At 49.1% G+C, this 27130-nt stretch overlaps 1 protein-coding gene across 12 annotated transcripts in view; it reads left to right on the top strand.

The window, feature by feature from the left end:
• Window positions 1-27130, top strand: part of Lrrfip1 (LRR binding FLII interacting protein 1) — a 127726-nt gene that overhangs the window by 40245 nt on the left and 60351 nt on the right. For 7 of the 12 annotated variants that reach the window (XM_050163023.1, XM_050163022.1, XM_050163026.1 and 4 more), the window contains exon 2: window positions 25593-25679. In XM_050163023.1, the coding sequence (XP_050018980.1) occupies window positions 25593-25679 (87 nt within the window). Of the gene's footprint in view, window positions 1-10199; window positions 10558-25592; window positions 25680-27130 lie in introns of those variants that run through there. The other 5 variants (XM_050163025.1, XM_050163016.1, XM_050163027.1 and 2 more) reach the window with 4 other exon arrangements.

Here is a 27130-nt window from a genome sequence, read left to right as displayed (position 1 = left end):
TCCAAAGTCACACATAAGAATTAAGAACTATGCCGGGGGTCGGGTGAGGAAGAAGGGTGACCCAGAGGATAAATACGCCATGAAGCCTCAGATCCCAAGTTTAATCGCTGGGATCCACATGGTGGAAAGAGAGAACTGATTCCCAGAAGTTCATAAGTTGTCCCCTGACTTCCACATGTACAGTGGCATATAAACACCCCAAAACATATACACACTAAATGGCCTTAAGTAACTTCCCGGAGGACAGACCACACTGAATGGTGCAAAGAAGAAAATTACCCTTCAGTGAGAAAAACCCATGTTAAACTATTAATTTTGAATAGTTATTAATAGTTATTGTTAATCATTAGTTATTATTAGTCCCATCCCTGAATGATTTATAAATATAACAAACTTCAAGTAAAACACTTGCTTAGAGGGAGGGTTGGTTTAATACTTAACAAACAGGCTCTTGTCTTAATCTGGAAAAATAACTCAGCATTTCTGCAAAAGGATAGGGAAGGTGGTTTTCAATTGTATTGTAGCCCCTGGGCTCTGCTCAAACAAAGTCTTTCCTGCCTCTATTCAGACATTCTCAGTGGGCCTTCATGGCTTCCAGGATAAAGTTCAGGTTCAGAGCACAAGGAACTGTAAAAAAAAGTCTCCTGACATTATCTAAGGGAAGCAGCCTAGCTCTCACGCTTCGGCCTATACCTGGGGCCACATGATGTTTTTTCCGCATTTTTCTCCAGCATGTATGCAGACATTGTCAGTCAGAATACATTTGTCTAGAAACTGAGACACCAGAAGCCAGGCTTTGGACATAGCCCAAGGCAAAGGCAGAATTCTGGGCTTAAAGAATGGCAGCTGCCTGAAAAAAGGCCAGAGCTCCCCAAAAGCCCCCAAATGCTGACAGAAGCTTTCAACCTGATCCAAAGCTCATCAAGTAACATTGGACTTGGGGCAGGACCTCTCTAACCTGCGTGTAGTCTGTGACTTCAGAGATGCTCTCTAGAAGGAGAAAAGGGTGTGTGTGTCAGAGTGAACTGGGCGTCAGACAGCATCTGACACCCCATATTCTCTGTTAGGGTGCAGGACTGCACACTCAGCCTCTATTCTCTGGTCAGGACTGGTGTGAGGTGCCAGGACACTAAGCCCAATGTTTGCCCTCCTCGCTTTGATGCTGTCTCTACTAGCCCACCTGTAGAATCATGCCCTTAACTTCCACATGGCCACACGGCTTCCGAAATCTCAGTTCTCAGCTCCCTATCCCAGGCTGCCCCTTGCTGGGTTCCCAGTGCTGGCTCTCAGTCTCTTCCTGGCCGTGGTCTGTGAGACCCTGGCACCTCGGTAGCCATCAGTAAGTCAGTGTCCTCCCCCACTGGGGGTGTTTGGGGGCAGATATGGCTCTCCTCTGTATCAAGGATTCTCAACTGAAGCCACCTGACAATGTCTAGAGACAGTCCGGCTTGCTGCGCTGGGGTGGAGGGTATGGCTGGCATTTGCTGAGTGAGAGCTAGGGTACTTCTCCAGACAGCCTCCCAAAACAAATCGTTTGACCACCAAATGTCAGTACGGTTGATCTTGAGAAAGCCAGCTCTGTACTTAAGCTGGCCTCCCCCAGAGTCCTACACCCTTGCAACACTAATGTGCTGCTACTACACATTACAAGACAAGGGGAGGGGCGCCTCATACTCGAAATAGCTGCAGTTAGACAAGATGGTCAGAGGAGAACCTTTATTTGGAAACCCTCCTGTGGGCTCAGGGCCACGCCCTTCCATTATGCAAAGGCAGCTAGCTGGCCTAGTGAGCCGGGCGGGCATAAAGGTGACGTGGTCAGGAGTGGCTATTTGATCTCCAGTTTTTCCAGAATTTCCACTCCTGTGCCAAGCATGCTACTCCAGATGCTGTTCTCTGTCCAAGAGCTCAGGAGGCTCACCTAAAGCCATCCTCTTCCGATGGTGAGGTGTTTCCCCTCTGCGCTAAGTCTTCTCGACACGCATCCAGTTCGCAGGAGCCAGAAAGGTACAAGGCGATCGAGACCCGGCAGTCTCTGTAGTCTGGTAGTTTTGACTTGTCTGAACTATAATTTCAGGGCTGGCGTGCAAGAGGAACCTTTATATATTTGAGTGTGGGCCTGCACTCTTAGGAGTCTGTTGAAGTGGGTTTAGTCTTTGTTTTCCTTTGAGGGAGTCACTTGGGAAGATTTTAGGGATACTATTTGAGGGAAGAGGACCTTCAGCTAGAAGGTTACTCACTTACATTTTTTTGTAAACCTTTGACTTCATCTTCAGGACCCTTCTGTCTCCTTGGTTACTATGGCTACCATGTAATGTCAGATTATAAATAAGGTCTTCTATCCCCTGTGCTTCCTCTCTGAGAATGACACTTGTCAATCATATGTGTAGCCTAGTTGACTTTTAATGTCTCAGGTAGTAAAGATTTATTCTGAGATCTGATTTTTAAGGATCGTCTACCTATTTTCTATAATATTAAACTCACAGACAGGATCACTAAGGCACTCTAAAAAAGTACTTGGAAAAGCATTATTACTTATTTTAAAAACTGGTGTTTTCTATTTCATCTATGTTGAAGTCTTTGAATTACTTCTTGCCCTTGGGTATTCTGTTATCCAGTGATTGCAACCCTGAGCAGAAAAATTTGTCTTCCCACGCCACTGCTTATTGTCAGAAACACCTTGAATGGATTATTCTTTGAGCAAAAATAGCTACTTTTTCCTTCCCTATCAAGTTGATCTAGTGGGCTTTTTCTTTTTCTTTTTTTCCAGTTTGTGCCTATATGGCAGAGGAATACATGAGAGTTTAGTAGTGTTGTTTGCAACACTTTTAGGAAAGCACTGGGTGGGATTTGCGGTACATTGTATCCATGAGCAACAGACTTGGTTTCCCTTGGAACTGTTTATTGGTTGTTTGGGCCCTAAATGAAAGGGAGACATTTCTGTGATGGTTTTATCATGGCTTCAGGGGTCACCAGTTCTGAGGGATGGCTTGGAAAAATACATTTGGATTCCTGCACACTTTGGGGGTGGGGGTAGACTCAAGAGTGACATGAATTGGAAATTATCTCCAAGGGATCCTCAGTCACCCCATGCAACTTGATGGGCTTGATAAGGCTCCCCAGAAAGGGTTCTGCCTCCCAGTACTGGCAACGGCATGACCCCTCCTCCCCGGTGCTGTTCTCAGTACTGGCAATGGTGTGATCCCCACCCACTGTTCCCAGTACTAGTGATGGTGTGACCCCCTCACTGGTCAGTTCAGATTCCTGACAACTCCCCTATTTCTGACCCCCTGCCCCAACATTGCCTAAACCTGTCTTCAACCAAGAGCAGCGCTTCTCATCGCCTCCCCCCACTCCAACCACTCAGGTTCAGGACTCTTAACTACACCCCAACCCCATTTAAGCAGGCCCTTTCCCAGACTTGATAGCTCCTGGTTCTCCTGTCCCTTCCCTCCTCCTGTTCCTCCCTGTGCAGTCTTTCTCTGAGCTGCTTCCCAACATCCCCAGCTCCATCTTTTCTCACTCTCAGCTTTCAGACAGACTCAAATCTGGTCCATCCTTAAAACCCTCTGGATCAGAGGCTAGAGAGATGCTCAGCTCTCCGGAGCTGGCTGCTCTTGCAGAGGACATAGGTTTGATCCCTAGCACCTACTTGGTGGCTCACAGCCATCCTTAACTCCAGTTCCAGGAAACCCGACACCCTCTTCTAGCTTCTGCGAGCAACAGGGACACAGACGTACATGTAGCCAAAACACTCATGCACATAAAATAACTTTTAAAAATTTAGAAACCCCGTGGACCAATAAACAAATCTCTCACACCCCGACCCCTCCCTCTAGCCCTGTCTTTCTCCCAGGCTTAGGTCCCGGGCTCTAACAACAGAATGCAGTAATCACTGTTTTTCTGCTTGTAGATTAAAGGCTTTCTCGACTTTGTTCTCTTTGCTTCCAGGAGACACCTCTGTTTTCTGTTTAACTAGCCCTTCTCTGTCTTAGCTTGTTCCTGAGCCATTAAAGGTGGGAGTTCCAAATTACTTCTCCCTGCCTTGTTCTTGTTTCACCACACGGCCAGTCCCTGACATCACCCTTGACTGGCCAGTGCTCTAGGCTAACTTTTGAAAGTTTCTGTTCCCAGTTGCCACAAAAATACAAAATACTTAAAGATAGATGAACTGAATGGCCATGGTTACTCATGTCTCTAACCCCAGCACTGGGATGCCTAAGGCACAATGATTTTCACAAGTTTGAAATCAGACTAGGCCACAGAGTTCCAGTCCAGCTCCCTAGGCTTCAGAGTGGTATCATATCAGAAAAAAAGGGGGGTGGGTAGGAATTGGCCAGGCAGTGGAGATGCACGCCTTTAATCCCAGCACTCAGTAGGCAGAGACTGGTGGAGCTCTGTGAGTTCAACAACAGCCTGGTCTACAAAGTGAGTTCCAGGCTAGCCTGTTACACAGAGAAACCCTGTCTCTAAAACACAAAGAAGAAAAAGAAAGGAAAAATCAAAGAGTTTGTGATAACACATGAAAAGTCTCCATTTTATTAGGAGAACCATCCTTTTGGCTCTCTGTCCACCCACCTACCATGTATGAAGTGGCCATCTGTTCCAAACAGTGAGAACATGAAGCCATAACTGAACTCTCCATTGCAGCCTGCTAGGGGAGGGGCTGAGCACAGGGCAGCTTGAGAATGAGGGGACTCTGGCATGAAGCCCAGCCCAGGAGCTGGTTGGCCCAGGAGCTGGTTGGTACAGTAGCAGCCAGCTTGCTGTTGCTTTCCAGCTCTCGGGTTCCACGATCATCTCTCTGCTGGAGGTGTCCAGGACCGTAGCTTGTGCTGAGTGCTGGCTTGGGGTACCACTCTTCCCAGACAATGAGTAGGATGATCCTCTCTCCCATTCAGTGGTGCTACAAGTAATGCCTCTGATATTCATGGGAGATTTAGCTTCCATCCTTGACCTCGGTATCTTTACCACCATGCCATTGGCCTTAGATGGGTAGTGGGGTTATGTTGGTGGACCCCATCCATCTCTCGCAAGCCTCACAACTGGTGGCGGGGGGTTGGGGGGACGACACACATCCATGAGAGGTGAAGAAGTCACTGAGTGAGACTGACCTTGTGACTTACTTTTGTTGTACATTTAAACATAGTAGAACTTGTGACCTTTACCATAAGAAGGGATTCTATTGGCTGATAAACAGAACTCGGGCTAGAGCCTAGAGAGGGAAGGTCTGTGAATAAGCATAAGGGGAGATTCTATTGGTGAAGGATGCAAAGGATCCAGACTTCATTCTGAGAAATGTGTTCTATTCACTGAAGGATTGGGGCCTCAGTAATGCTCAGGATATTGGGGGGATTCAGGTGAAGGTTGAGAATCACCAAGTTGATTGATTTTTTTTCTCACTCTGGCACTCCAGGTGACCAGGCATCATTCATTTCCTTCACTGGAAGAAAACAGGCCCATGTGATTGACAATCCTGGTTTCTCCAGTGCTTTTTCTAAGCTGTGCTTCCTCCAGGGCTACTGGTCCAGGTTAAGCCCAGGGAGACAGTCAAGGGCTCACTGAGTCTCGTGACTGCCTACTCCCAAGTAAGGACCTATGGGTGTCTGGCAGGGGGCACCTCTATGTCACACAGCCTGCTGGACACGTAGATATTCAGGGGCTTACGGTAGAGACCTGCCCTTGAAACCTGGTTCCCCTCCTCCAACATGTCTGTGGACCAGTCAAACACCTGTGGGCCTTAGTGTCGAGTGTTTTGTAAACAGAAGGTGCCATACAAAGCCTGGGTGATGTCCTGAACCACAGTTTCCATAACATATGATCACAGCTATGGTTTTTAGGCAATTGTCTAAGGATTCAAATGAAGTAAGAGCATACATGTGAGCACACTGTGTGTGCAAGCCATTAGAGGTGTTTACCCTATTGTCCATCTTACACCGGGCTGCCCATTCATGTCTGAGAAACAAGCGTCAGGGTGTGAAGGAGAGAAAGGATTTCATGTTGGCTGCCTGGTTAGTGGGGAGACTCTGCCTTCCCTCTGCCTCTGCTTTCTGTGGTCACCCGACAGCCAAAACCACAGAGGAAGGCAAAGCTAGTGAGCCTAGCAACAGATGCCAGGGAGACAGAGTCAACTGGGCTTGGGTGGAGCCCCAGTCTGGCTCACTCTGTGGCTGAGCTGGTTAGTGTGCTGTGATCCTTATGGTCCTTCAACAATGTAGGCCATTGTATTTACCTTTTGTTCCTTTCTCAGGAGTCTCTTTTAAATTTGGGCTCCTGGGCATGATCTTGTACATCTGAGAACTGATGTTGAGCCTCTGGACTTTCCTTTCCTTTAAGAGAGCACAGAGGACACGCCCACCACACACACACCAACCCCCTCACATGCACTACATACACACACAACACACACATACACCACAACACACATACACTAGACACATATACACACCACACATATCAGACACACATACACACACACCGCACACTACATACACATACCACACACACTAGACACATACACACACCACACACTTATACACCACACCACACATACACTAGACACGTATATATACCACACGTACCAGACACACACCACACACACTAGACACATACACACACACCACATACACTCCATACACACACCACACACACTAGACACATAAACACACCACACACCACACCACACCACACATATACTAGACACGTGTACATGCCACACGTACCAGACACACACTAGACACATACACACACACCACACAGACATCACACACACTACATACACACCACACGCACACACACACCATAAGCTGGTAGAGACAGATCTTTCCCAAAGCCACTGTGTGCTCTCAGAAAGAGATCCGGTATTTAAATAGTGTCAGCAAATCTGTGAGCTCACGGGTCAGTGACTGGCCGTATGGAGAGGGCTGCAGCTGCAAAGCCAGCTTGTTAGGAATGGGTGGCCATCGATCATGTTTTCCAAAAGGAGAAAACCAAATTGCATCACACACCTCCCAGCTCTTTCTATAAAACCCCTGGGCCCTACAGGGCATGGAGGCACATCCCTATAACCCCAGCACTCTGAAGGTGGAAACAGGAGAATACAGACTTTGAGGACAACCTCAGCTACATGAGACTATCAAAGAAAAGAAAAGGAAAGAAAAGAAAAGAAAAGAAAAGAAAAGAAAAGAAAAGAAAAGAAAAGAAAAAGACCTTTGATACCACCAACTTGTCAGCCCAGTGGATGAGGCTCCTCTCGGACTTTCAAAGTCCCCCCCGGCGGGGGGGGGGTTCTTGTCGGATGTGTTCATGCGTTTGGGTGACTTGAGTTTCTTCAAGACAAAAGCTTTTCTATTGTTCTTCTAAGACACTTCTGCTGGGGTGAAAATTTTGTGTTGAGGTACACATCCCATTCTACTGAGTGTCACTTTTGTTCACCCCCCCCACACACACACACACACCATCCAGGAGTTAGTAGATTCCTTTCACATTCATTACCCTCACTGTGACTTTGTAAGACTTTAAAAAGATAGAGAGGCTCAAGGAGGGGCATCAGAATTAATGGAATTAATGGAAGACAACTCTGAGCCTCTGCACTTTATTAGAACATGGGTTAATTTATTTACTTTTTTTTCTTTTGGAGACAGAATCAAACTCTGCAGCTCTGACTGTCTTGAAACTTGCTATATAGACCAGGGTGGCCTAGAACTCAGAGACCTGCCTGCCTCAGTGGCACTAGTACTGGGTGGGGTTCTGGTTTTTTTTTTTAAGACAACATTTCAGTTTGCCAAAGCTAGCTTTAAACTAGATATAAAAAACCAAGGAAGGCTTTCAAATCTCAGTCCTCCTGCCTTTACCTCCCAAGTAGATTACAAGCATGTACAGCCAGGCTAGGCCCTAGAATTTATATTTAAATGCCACCACCAAAGCTAGGCACTAAACATGCCACTCACCATATGAACTTCCACACTTTTGGAGCTGTGAACTGCTTACAGCCACCAATCAAGGCAGGATGGGTTCACCTAAGTCAAAATATGGCGTGTTGGGGTGGCAGCTGCCATAACATGCCCCCACTCTGCAGAACCACGTGTCTCATATGTTCACTGCTATTCTTTGATGTTCTTTGACTCCTGAGCCTAGGAGTCTCACCACCTGACTCCCTCCCATAGCTTTGAGGAGGGAGCAAGGGTGGGGCTTGCAGATTTTCCCTTTCTTAGGTCTGCCTCACCTCTTTGGCTCAGTCCAATTCTCAGCCATCTTAACTTATGGCCCAGCTTCCTTCCTGCAGTGGAAGAGGAGGCAGCAATGGATGGGTGGGGTTCTTGCCGGAGGATTCGGAGGGCAGCAAGGATAGTGTTCTGTGTTTCTTTGCTGGACTCCTGGACAAAGGAGTTTGTTTATGAGCTTGTTAGAAGTCAAGGGATACCTTGGGGACTGGGGAAATGCTCCTGATGTCAGCAACCAATATCTTCAGGTATTGTCTGTGGACAGGCAAAACAAACAAAGCCTGCCCCTGGGCTACAATGGTGTGGGTGTCCCAGCTTAGAATCTATCTGCCTTTCTGGATCAGAATACACTAGCAGGACTCTGTTATTAACCGGCCCCCACTCTCACCTGTAAAGTTAGTCCTAGTAGGATTACGTGTACCCCACATAAATGCCACCAACCTTTGCCGTTACAATGCTATCTAAAACTATTCTCTCCAATTATTTGAACTTTGTAGAATCAAGAACTTTAAACTAGTGTTTGCAAAGTGTTACACTGAGACAGTTGCTGGAAGCCAGTCCTCTCTTTCGCGGGGAGTTTTCCTCATCTGAGATGCTTCATCAAAGTTTGGTGTGCTTGTCTTTCAACTTGCACTTATTCCCAAAGCCACACCCCTTCATTCATAGCCACGCCCCTTTGTCGATAAGCCACGCCTCTTCATCCCTAAACCTAGCTCTCTGCACTCTCGTCATCCTTTCTGGCCAGGTTCTTCTGATTTCAGAACCCATCTTCTCCGGGCCCACCAGAAGCACTGCCCAGAGACGTGGTGTCAGGATGCTGATTCTCACGCATAGGCCAGTGCACATGTGTTCATTGTTATCAAGAAGTTTGTCAGCCAAGTTGAGAATAGGGAACCATAAAGCTCAGATATGACCCTGACTTCTCCAGAATCTTTCTGGTGACTTCAGAAAAGAAAACCAGGCCAAGGGTTCCTGTTGCTTTTCCCTTTTTTATGTTAAAAAAGGCCTTCTATTGTGGAGAAAACACTTCACCCAGGTCTGCTGCGTGGGCCGTGGGGAGATACGCAGCCAGGATCGGTTTAGGGTGAGATCCGTGCAGTTTCCTTTGGGTTGCTTCAGTCCACAGGGCACAAAATTTGAATCTGCGTGATGTTAATTTTAAGTCAGCGGCACTCCCGCCCAGTGGACGTGGAAGACGTGTGCTAGGAGTCGGGTCACTGTCCTGCGTGAAGACCAGTTTCTCGCCGCAGCCTGTCAGAGCAGCACCAAAGCCCGAATAGTGCTGATGCAGGGCTCCAGACACCGAATCCTCCGGATAGCGACTGTCACCTGGGCCTCATGCTCTCTTCTGTCCTGATTGTCAGGGATGGTAGCTCTGTGGTTCCCAAGATTGAACCGGCTCGAAAGACCGCTGCAGCGGGGGCAGCTACGATTGGACAGAGGCTCGTGCGCTGTGGTTCTAGCTCAAGCCACGCGTGTCCTAAGGGAAGGCGCGCTTCCCAAGGCCTGGGATAGTCTCCCGTGCTGACTCAGCCGAGGGACAGCCAGGGCGTGGTTGCGGGTGGGGTCCCTAGGGTCATTCCCCTCCGCCTTTCTCTTGTTAGCCGCAGGGACTGGGTGGTAATTGATGGCACCGCAGCCGGCTTGTCAGGAGCAGTCTGAGTGGGGAGGAAGGCGGAACCGGAGGTTCTGAGGCAGAGCAAAGGGAGGAGCATGGGCGGGACCATGGAGGAGGAGCGTGGGGGGGGGTCCCTGGTGGGCGGATTCGGGTGGACCTCGTGGAAGGAGCGCTTGGGTTGGGAGTGCCATCGTGGGTAGTGGGTGAAGCGAACGGCTGAAGGGGGAGCATGGGGCTGAAGGAGCGTGGAAGGCAGACGGACCCCCGGGTGGGTGGGTCTGGGGAGAAAGGGGCAAACCTCCAGGAAAGAGCGCGGGAAAGGGGCTGGGAAGGAAGGAGGGGCAGGCACAGGGTGGGTGGGGCGTGGGGCGGGGTTAGGCGGGGACCGGGCGGAGTGTGCCCGGGGCTCCTCTCTTGCCACCCCCACCCCCCGGCCCGGGGCCACCTGCGCCCCGCCCTACCGGCCGCACCCCAGCTAGGGAACCAAGAAGCCGGCTGTCCGGGTTTCGTGTGCGCCGCGGGGATCATAGCGAGTTCTGCTTCTGCCTGGACTGCTGTCCTGAGTCCGGAAATGTGGCCTCTCTGAGAGCCCTCCGACTGAGCGGGTCTGCGGCGCGAACTCACGGGTGGGAAGTTGGTCTGTACTCCGGCAAGATGACCAGCCCGGCGGGCACACAAAACCAGGAAATTGACTGTCTGAGCCCAGAAGCGCAAAGACTGGTAAGAGGAACACGCGGTTCAGTCCTGTGCCTGTCAGTGCCCCCCTCCCCCCACTGAGCTGTGTCCCCTGAAGGCTCTTCGGTCAAGGGCAGTGGCCCCCTCTGCGGCTGCGATCCTGCTGGAACAGAGGCGGGTGGACTCTGCCAGAGTCTCTAGAAAATCCTGAGGGCAGGTGGTTGGCTGAGAACAAGTTATCTGCAGGTGGCGCTCTGAAAAGTTTTGCGTCCCTACACCTCTCTCAAGGACGAAAAAGAGCGTGGTCTGACCCTCCGCCCCTGGTGATGGTCTCTAGGCAGGCTCTGCTCAGCTGACTGGCTCTGGCCTGGATCCAGCCGAGATCTGAGATCTGAGTGTGGTGTAGCGTTTCACACGGAACTGCTGGTTTGGTATTTTACAAAGTACAGCACCCAGGAACTGGGCCCTCATCCAGAGGCACCACCTTCCGTGGAGTGACTTGGAGGGTTTGCAGGCTCTTGACCTTAGGAACACCTCCCTCAAGGATCCAGGAACCTAAATCCACTTTGGCCGGTGTCAGTCTTTGGTGTTTCCCTTACCGAACTTAACTTGTGGAGGCATGGTGGGAAAGGAGTAGTTTGGCCTTAAAATTGGGCACCAGGGGGTTGGGAATCTTGGGTTCCTGCCTGTTGCTTATGGTTTTGACTTGGGGGCTGGGAGTCGAGACACCTAACCCAGACTTGCTTTAAACTCCGGATTCTCCCCTCTCAACCTCTCCACGGCTGGGCTTTCAGGCCACCACCTTCCCACCTCTCCCATTGCTGTGGCTGCTGATGAATGGGAATATTTAAAAGCTAAAGGTACTCTTTGAAACGATGTATTTTTATGAAGTTAGTACTAGAGAAATAAGGAGATCCAAGGTTCCCCCTTTGTCAGGTTTTTGTGAGTCCCAATCACTCATTCACCAGGTAGGAACTAATCCTGCATTGTTGTCTGTGGGATAGTCACAATGAGGACGCTTTGTTTGACTGGGAAGGTGTAAATTTTGATACCAATGATAGACTGGAAAAGTTAGGTCCTAGCTGAGGACTGTCCTGTGTGTCCTCCTACCCCTCCTGCTCCACACTTAAGTTTTGGCAGTAATTTGTGTTTTTGGAGCCCTTCTGTCAACTGTGGGCCTAGGGAGGGAACCTGCAGGGCCACTTTGGAACCCTCTTCAGGCCAGTCTTGAGATCAGGGAGGAGGGAAAGCTTCTGAGACTGTGGTTTCAGAAAAGAGGCCCGGGCACACCATAGAAGGCAAGAATGGGGAGGAAGTCAGCCCTGGGCTTGTGCTAACGTACAGGAACCAAGTGTCAGAGTCCTGGGCAAAGAGAAGACTAAACAGCTTAACACCGAGAACAGCATGTAAGGAAGGCAGGGAAAGGCCCAAGAGGTGGGGACTCCCCCACCATTTCCCAGACACCAGGCACAAGTCCCGCTACTCAATACTTGGATCCTGTAGGATACCCAGGCAAGATACTGCCCAGCAGGAGGAGGCTGGAACCAGGTCCTCTTCCAAATGCTCATTGGTCTGACTGAGGCCCACCCTCCCTTCCAGAATCCAGGAAACACAGAGCACTAGGGAGTGAGTGAATGTTTATATGTAAGATTACGGCAGAATTCATCTAGCAATGAGCCCTGCCCTGTCCTAGGCGACGCTATTTTTAGTCTTTCTTTCTCTCCTTGACGTAATGTAACCTTCATGCATTGCTCTAAAGTCCTTTCCAGGCATTTGATGAAGGACTGCTACCTAATAAAATATGGTCAATGCCTCCTCTTACCCTACTAAAATCTAACAGTGCTGAATTCTGGAACATATTTGGTCCTAGAATATTCTAGAAGGAAATTCGGACTCTTTAAGAGGTTTACAAAACAGTAGCAGAAACTTTGTACAGGAGAACACAGAAAAAGAAACAAAATGCGGCCCCTGTTTATGAGGCTAATGGCCCGTTGGGGAGGAAGTGTGCAGGGGCATGACAATAGCCGGGGTGTTAGAAGGGGGGCCACCCAGCTGCCTCGGACCCCGGGTTGAGCTTGTAACTGGAGACCAGCAGTGACCATTACAGAATGGGTTTTGTGTTCTATAGTTAGTGTCCCTGGCTCATAGGAGCAGGGCTCTTCCCAGTGGGCAAGGGCTGGATTTATGGTTGTAAGAGGACAAAATGAACAAAAGGAAACAGAGAGAGGGTGAGACCTCAGTCCAGAGAGAACTGTCACAAACGACAAGATTGGAGCAGAGTGTGTGGAGCAGACCTGGATGCCTCCAATGCTGGCACTCAGAGGCTGGGTTAGAAAGAACTCCAGTTCTAGGCCAGCCTGGGCATAGGCAGACTCTGTTTCTAAACAGAAAACTCTTAAAGTTTTCTTTATGGCTGCATGGATGCCTGGCTCTAGAAGAGGGCTTCAGATCCCCCGAACCAGAGTTATAGACAGATGCAAGCCACCATGCAGATGCTGGAAATCGAACTCCAGGTACTTAGGAAGGGCAGCCAGTGCTCTCAACAACCAAGCCATCTCTCCAGCCCCAAACTGGCATTCTTTAAACTTCCATAACTTCTGTGTGCTGCTGAGGTTATGTCATCTCTGGCCTCTTTCCACACACGGATGAGTACTGACCCTGAAAGGAGCCAGTCTCGTACCTTTTGATAGAAGGGTAGAAGTTGGCCCTACCAGGCATGGTCCACAGGCAGGCTGTCTATGAATGCAGCTCTCCACAAAAACATAAACTTACTTAGAATACTAGGAGATTTTTTTTTGTTTTGTAACTCAGTCACAGAGTTCTCAACCATGAGCTGTGTAGATGTCATTGTGTCAAATAGAGCCCCTCTCACAGGAAACCTGAATCTTAGCCCCCGGGTTTGGGAACTAGGGGTATCGACTGACATTTTAAATGTGTTGTTTCCCTGAGTGGTTAAGATAAATAAATAAACAAACAAAACAATAGACCTAAAAAAATAGTAAGTTCTTTTCTTTTGAGTTGTAGCTCTAAGCCATTAGTTTCATTTTGTAGCCTGACTTATTACTTGTGTGTGTGTGTGTCCCAAGCATGCTTTTGAGCTCTCTCTCTCTCTCTCTTCCTCCCTCCCTCCCTCCCTCCCTCCCTCCCTCGAAAGGCCCCTCTCAGCCACCACTGCAGGCAGATGTAGGTTGGCTCTGAAACACTGAATTCATCTGCTTCCTGGCTTGGGAAGCACAGGGACCTTGAAAGCCCTGCAGCAGGTCTGGGCCACCTGCTTCCATCCATCCTACTTGCTGATCAGCTGCTCCCCTGTCACTGCTGGAGTCAGGCCATTCCAATATCAGCTCCTGGGCCCAAACTTTCCCAGCACAGGAGACCCCAAAATGCAATAGTAAAGGTCAGGAACTACGATGGAAACAAATACCTTTACTTGTAGTATCCCTGGGTGACAGTGGAGACTAAATTTCCCTTTTTCTCTAGGTTAGTTTCTGTTTAGCAGAACAGCTCTCATAACGGAAGCCTCCTTTGCAAACTGCAGAAGGCTTAGGGTTCAATCACCGCCTACTACCAAGGAGAGCCGGAAACCGGTTTACTTGTGGTGGCCAAGTCTCAGCACAGTTGACTGACTGCATGTAACCTGCTTAGAGTGAGATTCCTAGTCGGTTAGTCGGGCAGAACCGGGCCAGGCCTTGGTACCACGTATTCGCTCTTCAAAAGGCAATGAACCGCAGGGACAGCTTGTGACTCAGACCAGAGGAGCTGTTTGTGACTGGTTACTCAGATGCCAGAGTTCCCAAAATTCCATTCAATTTAAAGGATTAACCTTAGAGCCCAGAGGCCTTTCCTTGCAGTTTTGGGAAGGTGGGGGGTGGTGTGTGTGTGTGTGTGTGTGTGTGTGTGGTGGTGGTGGTGGTGGTCAGGGAGTGCCTTTAGTACCTGACTGCTTTTACTGGAGGCCTCCAATTCCAGTTTGTGTTTTGAAGGAGGCTTTCTTTCTTAAGATGGGCTTACGGTATTGGGACAGTAGATATAGTTACGTGAATCGAATTCTTTCTCCCAAATTAGGTCAAACCTTAGTGTGAATACACCCTAGAATTAATTCAGAATTGCCAAGTGATTGCTAACCATTGCTACAGTTACTTGCCTCCGGGGCAAATTCCAGAACCATCAATAAAGTTAGAGACAACACCAAAAACCAACTAAGCCACGCCCAGCTGCCCAGCCAAGCTACTGTGTATTCCTCCTTCAGACAGGTTGGTTTCCCTTGGATCTAAAGTATGATAAAGAAATAACTCACCTTACGTTACTGGAAGGAGAGTTTCTTTTTAACACCGTCACTTGTCCAATGGAGATATTTTTGCTTCAAAGTAGCAGTTTCTTTTTTTAAAAAATATATGTGTGTGTGATTTTTATTATTATTTTATTGGAGGGGAATGGGTGTGTGTGCCACAGCAGATGTATAGAAGCCAGAGAACAACTCTGTAANAAATATATTTTGACTTTTTATATATGTATGAGTGTGTGCATTGCACACATGAGTGAAGGATGTCAGAAGAGGAGCTCAGATCCCTTGGAGCTGTAGTTACAACGATTGTGAGGGTCTCCTCACCCTGCCAGCCTAATGTGGGTGCTGGGATCTGAACTCTAGTCCTCAAGGTTTATCAACAAGTGGCCATAACCATTGAGCCATTACTCTCCCCAGCTCTGTGCGTGTGTGTGTGCGTGTGTGCGTGTGTGTGTGCACGTGTGCATGTGTGTGTGTGATTTTTATTATTATTTTATTGGAGGGGAATGGGTGTTTGTGCCACAGCAGATGTATAGAAGCCAGAGAACAACTCTGTAATGTTAGTCTTGGCTTCCACCTTCACGCCTTTCCAGGGATTGAACTCGTGTCTCCGGGCTTTCATGCCAAGTGTCTGTACGCACTGAGCCATCTTGATGACCCCCCATTTGTATTTTGTTTTACTGATTTGGGCACGGGTTTTTAGTATGTGGGCCAGACTTTCCTGCACAGTTGCGATTCTCCTGTTTCGCCTCCTGAGCACAGGGGTTGCACTGCTTGCCATATGTGGCCCACAGTGTTGGTTCTGATCCATGTGTGTGGCAAGGCAGTGGGGGGGGGTGGAGGGGGGCGGGAAGATTTTTCTAGAGGAAGCAGAGTTAGGAGTGGGTGTGAGGTGTGAGCGGGAGTTCACCCTCTCTCAGTGTAATCTCCCTTGGGCCAGGGTGTTTGTCTTGCGCTGCTGAACTTGGTGTGAACTGGGTTCGTGCCCCCCCCCCCATCAGTAGCTGTCACAGAAGACACTTCCTAAGTAGTCAAGGTAGCTAAATTTATCAGGTCCCTGCTGAATCAGCTTTGCAAGGTTTATGTAGATGATGTTAGCCATTACCTCATAGGACTAGACAATTATCTCTGATTTACAGATAAAGAGCAAATGGGGCCCTGAAAGGCTTGCTGAGCCCCCACGGACACGTGGGGAAAGAGTCAGACCCCAGGTTAGCTTACTTGGAACTCAAGCTGACTGTGGTGCCACCGTATACTGCTTCAGGCTCTCCTGGCAGGGATCAAATATACAGCCAGCTGCCTCCGCTGCAGTTCCTCTCACTTCAACCATAAGCGTCTCTTGACAGCCTTGGGGTGTCATCACTCCAGTACCCCCACACCCCACACACTCCGTTTTGACACAGGTTTCAGGCAGCTGACTTCTGGCTTCGAAATGCTGGGATTACGGGCATGTGATACCACACCCAACTTACTACCCTTTTCTTTGTCTGGTAATTTTCACATGAGAGAAAGTTGAGTCACTTAATTTTTCTAAATAAGACAGAGAAGAATGGAAATGGAAGATTGGTAGAAACCTCTGCTTTTCGCTTCTTTGAGGTATGCCGACATTTTCGATGTTAGTCGTGAGTCTTGAACTCGGGGCCTTGGCTCATGTCCACAAGCACTGCTGACTTACACTCCAGGCTTATGCCTGTCACGCACCACTGTGATTCAAACCTTTAGTTTGTAGTTTGTGTGACACCATCTCCACCTCCTCCCAGATTGACAGGGCCATTGAATTAGAAAAATGTGACTTCTTCCAGGGTTGTTTCCAGGAATGTTGATTGAATCCGAGAAGAGTTGTGTTGTGAGAATTCCCTGCCTAAGGAGGTGTTAACAACCTTCCATCCAAGGTCCAAGGTCCCATCCACAAATCAAAGTACCCATCTCACTGATGTTCAACCTTGAAAACCAAAGCATTTATTTGGTTTACTTGTAGAGATGAAGGAATTTGGCTGACTCCAAAGCATCTACCTTGGAAAATCTTTTTACCTACCCAGCACCATAGGCAGAGCCCCTTTAGATTAACCTTCTCTGGCCTGTGTTGTCTAGTACCTCCTGAGACCACCCTCCCAACCCCCACCCCCGCCGCCACCCCAACCACGTGCAATTAAGACAAAACTGCACACACGCCCAGAAGGAGAGGTAAGGAATCTCCAGACTCTCCTACCCCCTCCCCATTAAGGAATGTCAACTCTCAGCTGGATCTCACAGACAGGCACAGCTAACTTGACTAAGACCACAGCTGTTCTGCCTGGTGGGCAGAATTCTGCCATGAGTCGTTACAAGCTGTTCTGTGTCTGGGGTCTGCAGTTTTCAGACTTGTTCTTCGAAAGAACAGTGTTAACAACTGCAGAAACCTTAGGAGTGGATTTCAGGGAACAGTCTAGACGGAAACACACAGAGGTGAGGGGACGGAGCCCAGACGAGGTTCCTGAAGAGAAGTGGTCCTCATCTGTCAGCCCTGCAAGTCCGCAGTTTTGACTTCGGAGTTGCCAGTGTGGTATGAATTGTCCTCAACTCCCTTTGGTACCAGATATGACCTAGGATGGCATGTGTGTTAGGCAAGCATCCTGGTCCTGAAGAAACCTGTTTCTCTAAGAGACGGTGTAGCCTAGTTCTTATTCTGAAGTGGAGAAGATGTTTGTAACTCAGTTACCAAGCTGTGTCCCGGAACTGTGGCAGATCTCACACTCGAAGTCAGATCTGCAGCCTCCCTCCCCACCTCCCCCTGGGAACTCTGCTCCCAGGAGAATACTCAACTCAGCCTTGAGCATCCCTAGGATGCTCTTTGTCCCTCAAGCACAGAGCAGTGTAGCACCTCCTTGGAGCCTGTGGGTCTAGCTAGGAGCAACAAAGTAACTGATTCTTCGTTGACAGATAGTTTTAGATAATCATCTTAGTTAATTTTGATAGTTTTTTTTTAAAGAAATTATACAAAAGAAGTTGAACATCAGCCTTTCACTATATGCCCTACATCCCTTCCAGGGTGCTGGGGGTCCTGGGCCCCATTGATCTTGTGGCCTGAGCTCTGAGACCCACCAGAGCAGGTGTGGCCACTGTGGCTGAGTGTCATCAAACTATGCGCAGGGACACAGTAAAGTGCTTATAGCCCAAGCACAAGGGCCTGAGTTTGGAGTCCCTATATCCAAGTAAAAGTTTGGCATGGCACACCTGTAATACCAATGCTGGGAAGGGTCCCCAGAGCTTGCCGGCCAGCTCATCTGGTCAAACTGGTGAGCTCCAAGCTCAGTGAGAGACCCTGTATTAAAACATAGTGACTGAGGAAGACATTGAAGGTTACCTCTGGATCTCACACACACACACACACACACACACACACACACACACACACACACACACGGAATAAGTAAATGTAGTTTGTAGCACTGTGTGTTTGATAGAGAAATACTTACTTCAGGATGTTAGATGTTTCCATAGATCTGGGGCTGACCTCATCTCTGTAGATGCAGATTGACTTGGGTGTGTCATACTGAGACCCCTAACTCCATACTTGATCTTGCTGTCTGATCAGCCATTCTGAGGTGGCCTCTGGCCCCTGAGGAAGTACTGAGCAGAGCCTGGTATATGTACTCTTCTCAAACTTCCATTCTGCTCCTGTTTTCTTGTTTTGTGGGACGGGGTCGCACCTAGCCCAGACTGGCCTTGAACTCTTGATCCATTTGACTCCAACCCTAGAGCTGCTGTTAGGGGCACACATCACCACACCTGGAGCATTTCTCTCACTCTCCATGCTGACGTCATTCACAGGGTAGTAGTGTAGTTTGAACTGCTTACTGTGTGTGTGTTTGGTCTCTATAAATTTCACCTTGCTCTTGCAAACTGCCTGAGTAGCCAGTGACAAGCTCTTCCCCGATGTGGTCCTGTCAGAAAGCAAGATGACAGACTGGTCAGCCTGGCCTCACCCTGAAGGCCGTGATTCCTCAGCATCCCCAGTGCCCCCTTGCACTGACTGCAGTAGCCCCACTGTGTCCTGACTCACAGTTACAGCCATAAAGAACCCCCTGCTCCTGGGGGCCTCGTGGGACAGACAGCGCGAAAGGGTTTTGGAAAGATAACACTTCTTTAAAGCATGGAATGAGATAGAGGTTGTAGCTGAGGGACATGGGCAGAGGGTCCATGGAGCAGAGGCCAGCCGTGGGCACTGTTGCAGAGGTGCCCAGCTAGTGCCTGCCCTTTCCTGTTCCACCATGCATTCCCTCGGCTGCACTCAATAGCTGACTGTTTTTAGAATCTGCCGAATATAAGCTGTGGGGGTTTCCGTAGAAACAAAAGTTGGTAGCTGTTGCTACTTCCTGTAACCAAGGCAACTCAGGAAAGGGATTCTGTCCCTCCACAACCTCCACCCCAGTCTGGAAACCACCATGTGTGTATGTCAGCCATGCTAACATGGGTGTGGGTGGATGCACACCAGGATTTCCAAGCTCCTGCCATCAGATTTTCGTTCCTTCTCTCGGGAACGGATCACACCAGGACAGAGGCCTCTGCTTCTGTCTAAACCAAGGCCTTCTTTTGGTGCCGCTTTTGGCCTCAGCAGCGCAGTACTCATGTTGCACTCAGATGAGGGAACTTTGCATCCTTAGACATTTTCTGAAATGGCTTAGATTAGTGATGTCATGATGATGAAATATGCCCTGATATAAATGCCACCGATTCTGCTCAATTCTAAAGCCTCGAAGCTTCGGTAAATGCATCATTAGCATGGATACTTCCTCCCATTCGCGGCATCTTTACATCTAAGCAACCCCATGGAGCATCATGGAATCTAAGGAGGCAGACCAGGGAGGTTGAGGTGTCCCTGGGGGCTCCTCATGTGTCTCTCTGCAACCCAAAGGTCTCTCTATTGGCTCTGTTGGAGTTCTGGAAAGTTAGAGAATGTTGCATCCCGCTTCCAGGCGCATTGCAGGACTGAGCTGCATACGGACTCTGTCCAGTGAGTCTGTCTGCAGATGCAGGGGTGGGAGCTGGCTTTGTAGGCCCAAGGCTTCCTCAGTCTGGTGGAGGAAGTGACCTGAGACCAGAACTGTCTCAATCCCCTTTCTCAAGAACTTCCTTAGAGCTCTGACCCATATGTGAAATCCTTCCAGTTTTTCTGTCAACTCTGATACTCTTTGGTGTCAGTACCACGACCATAGGGTGAGAGGGTTTGACATGCATACTTTGCCTGCTAGTCATAAGTGTCAGGAAAGGCCCAGAACTGGCAGGAGCAGAGCCTGGGTGTTGAGGGACTCCCTGAAGGTGGTATACCCTGAAAGTGAGGGGTCAGCTCCCCATAGATCTGCCTTGTCTGAGCATACTCTGCAGATTAGGTGTCTAGTCTTTTGTGGCCAGAAGGACTCCAGGCAGCAACTTCAGGAACAGTTGTGTGGGCCAGGGAGGTTTACTCAGTAACACCCCAGTGCATACTTTACTGATAGGCAAGACATCCCACTGACTTCTCAGACAGCTCTCTGAAGCCTTTGCCAGCCTGTCCTTGGGGCTGTCACACATACGACTCTATGGCCCACAAAAGGAATTTCAGTAGAAATTATTTCTGTCGCTGGCCAGTGAACTGGACACTTGGCCAAGGGACCCTGCATCAAGCTGTAGGGATGGCACTGGGGACAGTAGGTGGGAAACCTGAGGCACTGGGTCAGACTTGCACTTCTCTGTGGCTCTCCTTGCAATCCTTCTTACCCAGGGTGGGTGTGTAATTGGATGTGTGTGTCTCACCCATGATGGGTGTGTCCATGGATTGTATGTGTCACTAGGGTGGATGTGTTCTTGGGTTTTATGTCTCATCTAGGTAGGCGTACCCTTGGGTTTGAATATGATTTATGGGGCGTAAAGGGGAATCTGGAGTCAGGATCAGCTTTGTAGAATTGTCATAGGCAACTTTGGTGATCTATGGGACATTTCCAACCGTTCCCACCCCAAGGAATGCCTCTATTTAAAAGCCCAGGCTATAAAAGCTGCTTATAGAACCCAGGCCTGGGCCCACAGCAGCTAGGGGAGCTCCAGCCATGGACCACAGCAGGGGAGAGGAAACATCCTGAACCAGCAGCCATGGGAATTCCCAAGAAGCTAGCAAGCCTGTGGCTTGTCACAGGAGCCTGTTCCTGACACCCCCCTACCTCAGTGCCCTGCTCATGAAGCAAGAGGAGGAGCCAAGGTGGGCCTACACCTGGACAGTTTCTAGAGCAACCAGCCGAACTGAGTTTGCTTTCCGGCATCAGTGAGAATGGGTTTGGGGTTTGGTCCCCTCCAACTTTCTTCCCCACCTCCTACCTACTGAAAATGGTCAGATATCTCAGGGCATACATGTATTCCCATATATAGGAATGTCCCTGCCCTTAGGCAAGTACCAGCATAGAGGGGTCTTGTGAGGCCCTGGTGGACCAGGCTTCTGGAGGAGAGGCAGCAGGTGCTCCTCAGGAAACCGTCCCTAGTCCTTGACCAGCTCAGGACAGCAAGCGTAAGGATGTACTTGGAGAATTTCAAATCCGCCTGTGACCTCACACAATGGCTTTGCATTTTGGCAAAGCAGCTACCCAGGAAAGCATACCCCTGGTATACCTGCCCAAGGCAGCTGACCTCGAGAACCACCTGGACAGTTGGCACATCAAGGACGGGCCTGGGCTTTGCACTGTGCCCAGGGAATGAACCTTGAGCCTGGGTGCCACATGGTGGACCTTGGCTGCTTTGTACGTCAGTTCATTTCACAACTTGGTCACATCCAGCCTTCCCTAGTGACTCCGCAGGGACCATATGTACAACCATCATCCTCCAGCTCCTGTCTGTGTGTTGCTGTTCTTGGCATGTGTGGAGAGGAGGAAGCATGCCGCCGAAGCACCGGCTGATTCTTTCGGTGTAGGATTTGTCTCATGAAGGCATGCACCGTCACAGGGAGGGCTTGGATCTGTGTCAGTGTTTGGCTCCTCTGTCTACTGGTGTTTGGTTGGGCAGGTTCCAGGAAACAAGATGATTGCCATCACTTCCTCTACTGTGAGGCTCTGTCTCCCCACAAGTCATGTGACCAATGTAAGAGCCGTGGGTGTCATGAATGGTGGAGCTTACAAGGACCTGAAGCTGTACTGAATTACAAACTAATCTTCTAAATCCTGATATCAGGAATAGCTGGTACTTAACAGTCTTCATTCATGTGGCTCCTTTGTCAGCCCAGGCCTAAACTTCTCAGGGCAGGACTAGTAGCTATATGGGTTTTCAGCATGACTGCCCTCAAGGACTGAGTATGTTAGGCTAAAATGGATCACAATGAGAACTGTGTCCCACGTGGAGATTCTGTGACAGGTCCTACAAGCTCAAATGTGTGGACCCTGTTTAGGGACTTTGGCCCAGTGCTTAGAATTAATTCAGAAGAAATGAGGGACTAGCCAGGCATCCTGGCATGAAAAGTGTGTGAGGTACCCAACATCCCCAACCTGGAGGACAACAAGGAAGGGCAAATGTCATCTCAGAAGCAAGGTCATCTTTGGTGTATAATAAATACTCAAAGACACTTGGAACAGCATTCATCTGTGATGTTGCAGCTCTGGGGTCAGGTGTGTGGGCCCCTCGCTTTGCTGGAACCTATGCTCAGGTCTAACAGGCTATCAACAGCAGTTATCCAAGCTAGGTCCTTCTTTCTGTACTTCTGAGCTCATTTGTGGTTTCCAGAACCTTAACTTTCTTGGAGGTCGTAGGATGGTGGCCCCTCTTCCTACTGGCTGTCACCTGCGGGCTATTCACAGCTCTTGGGATCCCCTCACAGGCCTCTCTTGTATGGTATCCAGCTTTCTGAAGGCCAGCAAAAGACTTCCCTAAACCCTCTTAGAGGCCTCGTCTAAGACCACCAAGCACGTTCTTTTTGCTCAACTCAAGGTCAGCTGACCGAAAGCCCTTCATCTGCCGTCTAATGTTGTGTGGTGACAGGAATGACGGTATCGTGTTTGCAATTCCTCACATACACGCTCAAGGGAAGGATACTACAGGTGCCAGCTTACAGGGCATTCATCCAGGCAGAGGCAGCAGAGTTCTGGGGACCCTCCTAGAATGGTAGGCCTTTCTAGAATTCTGTCAACTATATTCCTCTCTCCTTCTGCCCCATCTGGTGCATCTGTCTTCTTGCTCTTTCCACAAACCCTTCCCTGTTCCTCCTTGTCCAAGCCGATGGACTAATACTGTTGTCAAAGCTTTTGCCTAGTCTCTGCCTTCTTAGAAAGGAACCCACAAGCCCAGGGCCGTGTGCCTCCTCACCCAAGGCTAGGTTCTGAATGTAAAGACCCTTCTTGACCCTTCCCCTCCAGTCCTAGGTTATCCTTACAGACAAGTACCCGTTTAGGACATGTGGTTGGTGTGGAACCTTTAATAATATGACATCAAGTGCCAGACTTCTGATTACAACCATGATGGGGCAACATTTCACCTCTGTGCTCCAGCTCCAACCCCAGCCCTGGCCCTGTCCCCAGCCCCAGTCCCAGCTTGTCCTATTGGATTCCCTTTGATTTGAAAGATGTGGTCTTGGACTAATAAGGGACCACACAAGCAAAATCTGTTATGGAGTCCTTGCAAGCTGACAGGAACCCCTTGTAATTCAACTTAGTAGTCAACTTACATTAGAATTGGAAGAAATCAGGGCAAGGCATGGTGATGAGCTGAAATCTTAGCATGGCAGAAGGTAGAATGACTGAGGCAGGAGGATGGTGATGTACGTAGCAAGACCTTGTCTTTTCAAAAAAAAAAATCAAAAGTGAAAAAATAATAGGGAGAACAGGGTTTCTTTTGGGCCACCAACCAGCTCCCAAATAAAGACACAGAGATTTAATATTAGTTATGAATGTTGGCCTTAGCTTAGACTCTTTTCTTGCTAGCTCTTATAACTTAATTTAACCCATTTCTCTTCATCTACATTTTGCCTCAGGAGTTTTTACCTTTCTTTCATTCTGTGCATACTGCTTTCCTGCTTCCTCTATATCTGGCTGGTCCCAGGAGTCTCCCTCTTCCTTCTTCATTCTCTTCTCAACCCTAGATTCCTTCTCCTATTTATTCTCTCTGCCTGCCAGCCCTGCCTATTCCATTACTGCCTAGCTATTGGCTGTTTATTAGACCAATCAGGTACCTTAGGCAGGCAAGGTAAAACAGCAACACATCTTTACACAATTAAAGAAATACAGCATAAACAAATGTAACAAGCCTTTACGTAGTTAAATATTCCACAACATAAACCAATGTAATAATGTAATACATCTTTACATAATTAAAGTAATAGTCCACAACTGAGGGAAGGGGAAAGGAAGGATCAGTTTGTCTTCTGCTGTGTGTGTGTGTGTGTGTGTGTGTGTGTGTGTGTGTGTGTGTGTGTGTGTTTGTGGTCAGGGAGGTGGTATTCAGGTCAGCCACCAGGACCTATCTCCTATATCTCCTTAGTGGGAGTACGCAGCTCAGAAAGCCAAATGTGCTTAGGCTCTTGCTCCTGGCTGGCCCCAACAGCTATCTGGGTCCAGAAAGTGCTGTATTAAAATGACCCAGGGAACAGTGAGATATTACAAAACTCCAGAGCTGTGGGTGGAAGAATTATTGACCATTCAAGGGAACTTACCTGCCAAGAAGGGCTTGTCACCAGAGAGCCTGCATTTTGGAACATTCTGCCTTTTACCTCCCTGGCTTCCAGGTTGCGTGAGATAAGAGCATTCACATGGTCTGTAGTCATGCATCCGGGTCAAAATGCCATCTGTAACCCTTTGGTCGGCATAGTCAGCTGTGTTCTGATGGCTGTTCTGCCAGGGGCCTAAAGATCATTAGGAGGAAGCGCTTTTAATACAAAGACTGACTCTACTATCCAGAGCCCTCCATGGTGCCCTTGGTCACCTTAGGAGAACCCGAGCTCCCCTCACCACAGAGGGGAGGGGATTTATAGGGTATGAGGGGAGACCAAGAGGGGCTGAGCAGGAGTCTCATTGGATCAGTGAGGGCACCAGACTGGAGCCCTGCATGGCTGCCAGGCTCTGCCATGAGTCCTAGAACAGTACCCACCTGGCATTTAGTGAGGGTTCAACAGTCACCCTCCTGTCCTCGGTGATGCCAAACTCTGTTGGACTGCGTTTCTCCTGCATTCATACCTATGACAACTATTTCTAAACTGAGCACAGTAAGACAACAGCAATTCTGTAGGCCATGGCGATCTTAGCATAGGATTTTCCTTTCCTCTTTGAGTCAGGAACTTTCACCCCTTTAATAAAAGGAAGTATTCCTAGGCTCTTTTGGGGCATATGGAAGCTGTCGGAATCACCACTCGCGTGCTTTGGGGGCTTTGCTAAGTGAAATGGGGGTGACCCCAACACAAGAGCCAGCTGTTGCTGGAGTGGGTGTGGTGGTGACCAACAGACAAATCATGCATAAGACGTGGAAACTCCAGACAAAGGGACTCAAAGTTTGAGCAAGACTGAACAAAACAGTGCATGCATTTGATCAGCTCTGCAGGGTTTTAAAATCACAGGAATTATTTGTTTCTGTAAATTTCCATGTAAAGTTTTTAGACTTCGGTGGACCCCCAGCTAACTGATAATGGAGGAGGAGCTCCTGGACTCAGAGCTACCATTCATCCCGCTCCAGAAAACCCTGCCACTCAAGAGCATCCGCGAATTGCCACTGTGTGCTTGTTAAGTCCTAAACAAGATTTTCTCTGCACAGTGTCATTAACTATGTACCCGGAAGGTGCCTGGTCTGTTCTCTAATAAGGTTTCTGGGTCTGTTTCAGGCGGAGGCCAGGCTTGCAGCGAAGCGTGCAGCCCGCGCCGAGGCTCGAGAGATCCGCATGAAGGAGCTGGAGCGGCAGCAGAAGGAGGTAACGGAGGCTGGGGGCTCGTGGTTGGCTTTCTCTGAGGTGTGCTAGGACCATGAGGTCAGAGCACCTGCTCCCTTCCCTGTTACCTTTGTATCACTCCTGCTTGGAATGTGTGTGCCCCTGTGGTTTGTTCCGGGTTGGCCCAGAGCGTGCAGATGCCAGGCATGCTTGCCCAACCCGGGGGGGGGGGGGGGGGGGGGGGGGGGGGGGGGGGGGCTTAGAGGAAGCCCGTGAGCTTGTCCTTCGGTAGTGAGGTTCCAGGCCAGTTTTCTGGCTTCTAAGGGCTGGAGAGAACTGGCTCTGGATCCTCTCAGTTAGAACCAGAAAAGAACAGAGTAATTCTTTTTTTTTAATTTAATTGACCAGTGTCTTTCACTTAAAAAAAATTTTCCCTCCAAGGCTTATATAGTGATAGAAAAAAATAGGTGCGTACTATGGATAAGTAGCCGTGGGAACAATTGCAGGGGGTCAGAGGTGCCCACACCCCTTCATCATTCTGTCTGCGTTTTTGTTGTTATTTGTTTTGTTTTGTTTTTTTTCGAGATAGGGTTTCTCTGTAGCTTTAGAGCCTGTCCTGGATCTAGCTCTGGTAGACCAGGTTGGCCTTGAACTCACAGAGATCTGCCTGCCTCTACCACCCGAGTGCTGGGATTAAAGGCAGAGTGCCACCACTGCCCGGCTTCTATCTGCTGTTTTTAAAACCAACAGCCAGCATGTGGGCTCTTTAACTGTGTTAGGGCGCTGGCTTCTGCACAGCCTTGCCCGCTCAGGGAATGAACCCATCGGGGAGCATCCGCTCCAGCCCCACACTGCAGGGCTTGCCCATTAGGACGTCTCGAATGTGTGAGTAGTCAATGGCCGCTGAAGTGGTCTTCCTCTGTAGGCTCTGGTTCTGCTCAGGGAGCCCAGCTGATGTTCACCACTGTGCAGTTTCAGATGGAAATTCTCCTTTCCTATTTCTCTTCAGACTGTGGCACGAGTCCTCCGCCTTCCCAACCGGGCCCAGGCCTGTCATGTGCTTTGTAAGGACAGCTGGACCACAAGACTGTGATGTTCACTGTCCCTCCCTGCCTGGGAACTTTGCCACCCTAGAAAGAAATATGCCAACAGAAGAGGGGTGTGGCCAGACTTGATTTGGGGAAGGAAACTTCCAGACGGTGTAGGGGTGGCCACACAGTGCTGGGAGCCCCAGCCTAATGGCTCAGCAAAAGGGGTGCCGGTGGGAGGGCAAGGGACAGGGCAGTCAGCACCGTGAGGGGACCTCACCCTCTTCTGTGGTGATCAGGAAGTAACCTTGACAAGCTTCTCCTGTATGCTAAGCTATGAGCAGAGAATTTAACCAGTATTGGAAGGTGGCTCACTCTTTCCTTTTATTTAGAAGTTGGTTCTCTCTCTCTCTCTCTCTCTCTCTCTCTCTCTCTCTCTCTCTCTGTGTGTGTGTGTGTGTGTTT

This window comes from Alexandromys fortis, unplaced genomic scaffold (genome assembly GCF_014885135.2).
Source record: "Alexandromys fortis isolate MF-2015 unplaced genomic scaffold, M_Fortis_MF-2015_v1.1 scaffold_139, whole genome shotgun sequence".
In the NCBI taxonomy this organism is placed as follows: Eukaryota; Metazoa; Chordata; class Mammalia; order Rodentia; family Cricetidae; genus Alexandromys; species Alexandromys fortis.
This window is presented reverse-complemented; position numbering and strand designations above follow the sequence as displayed.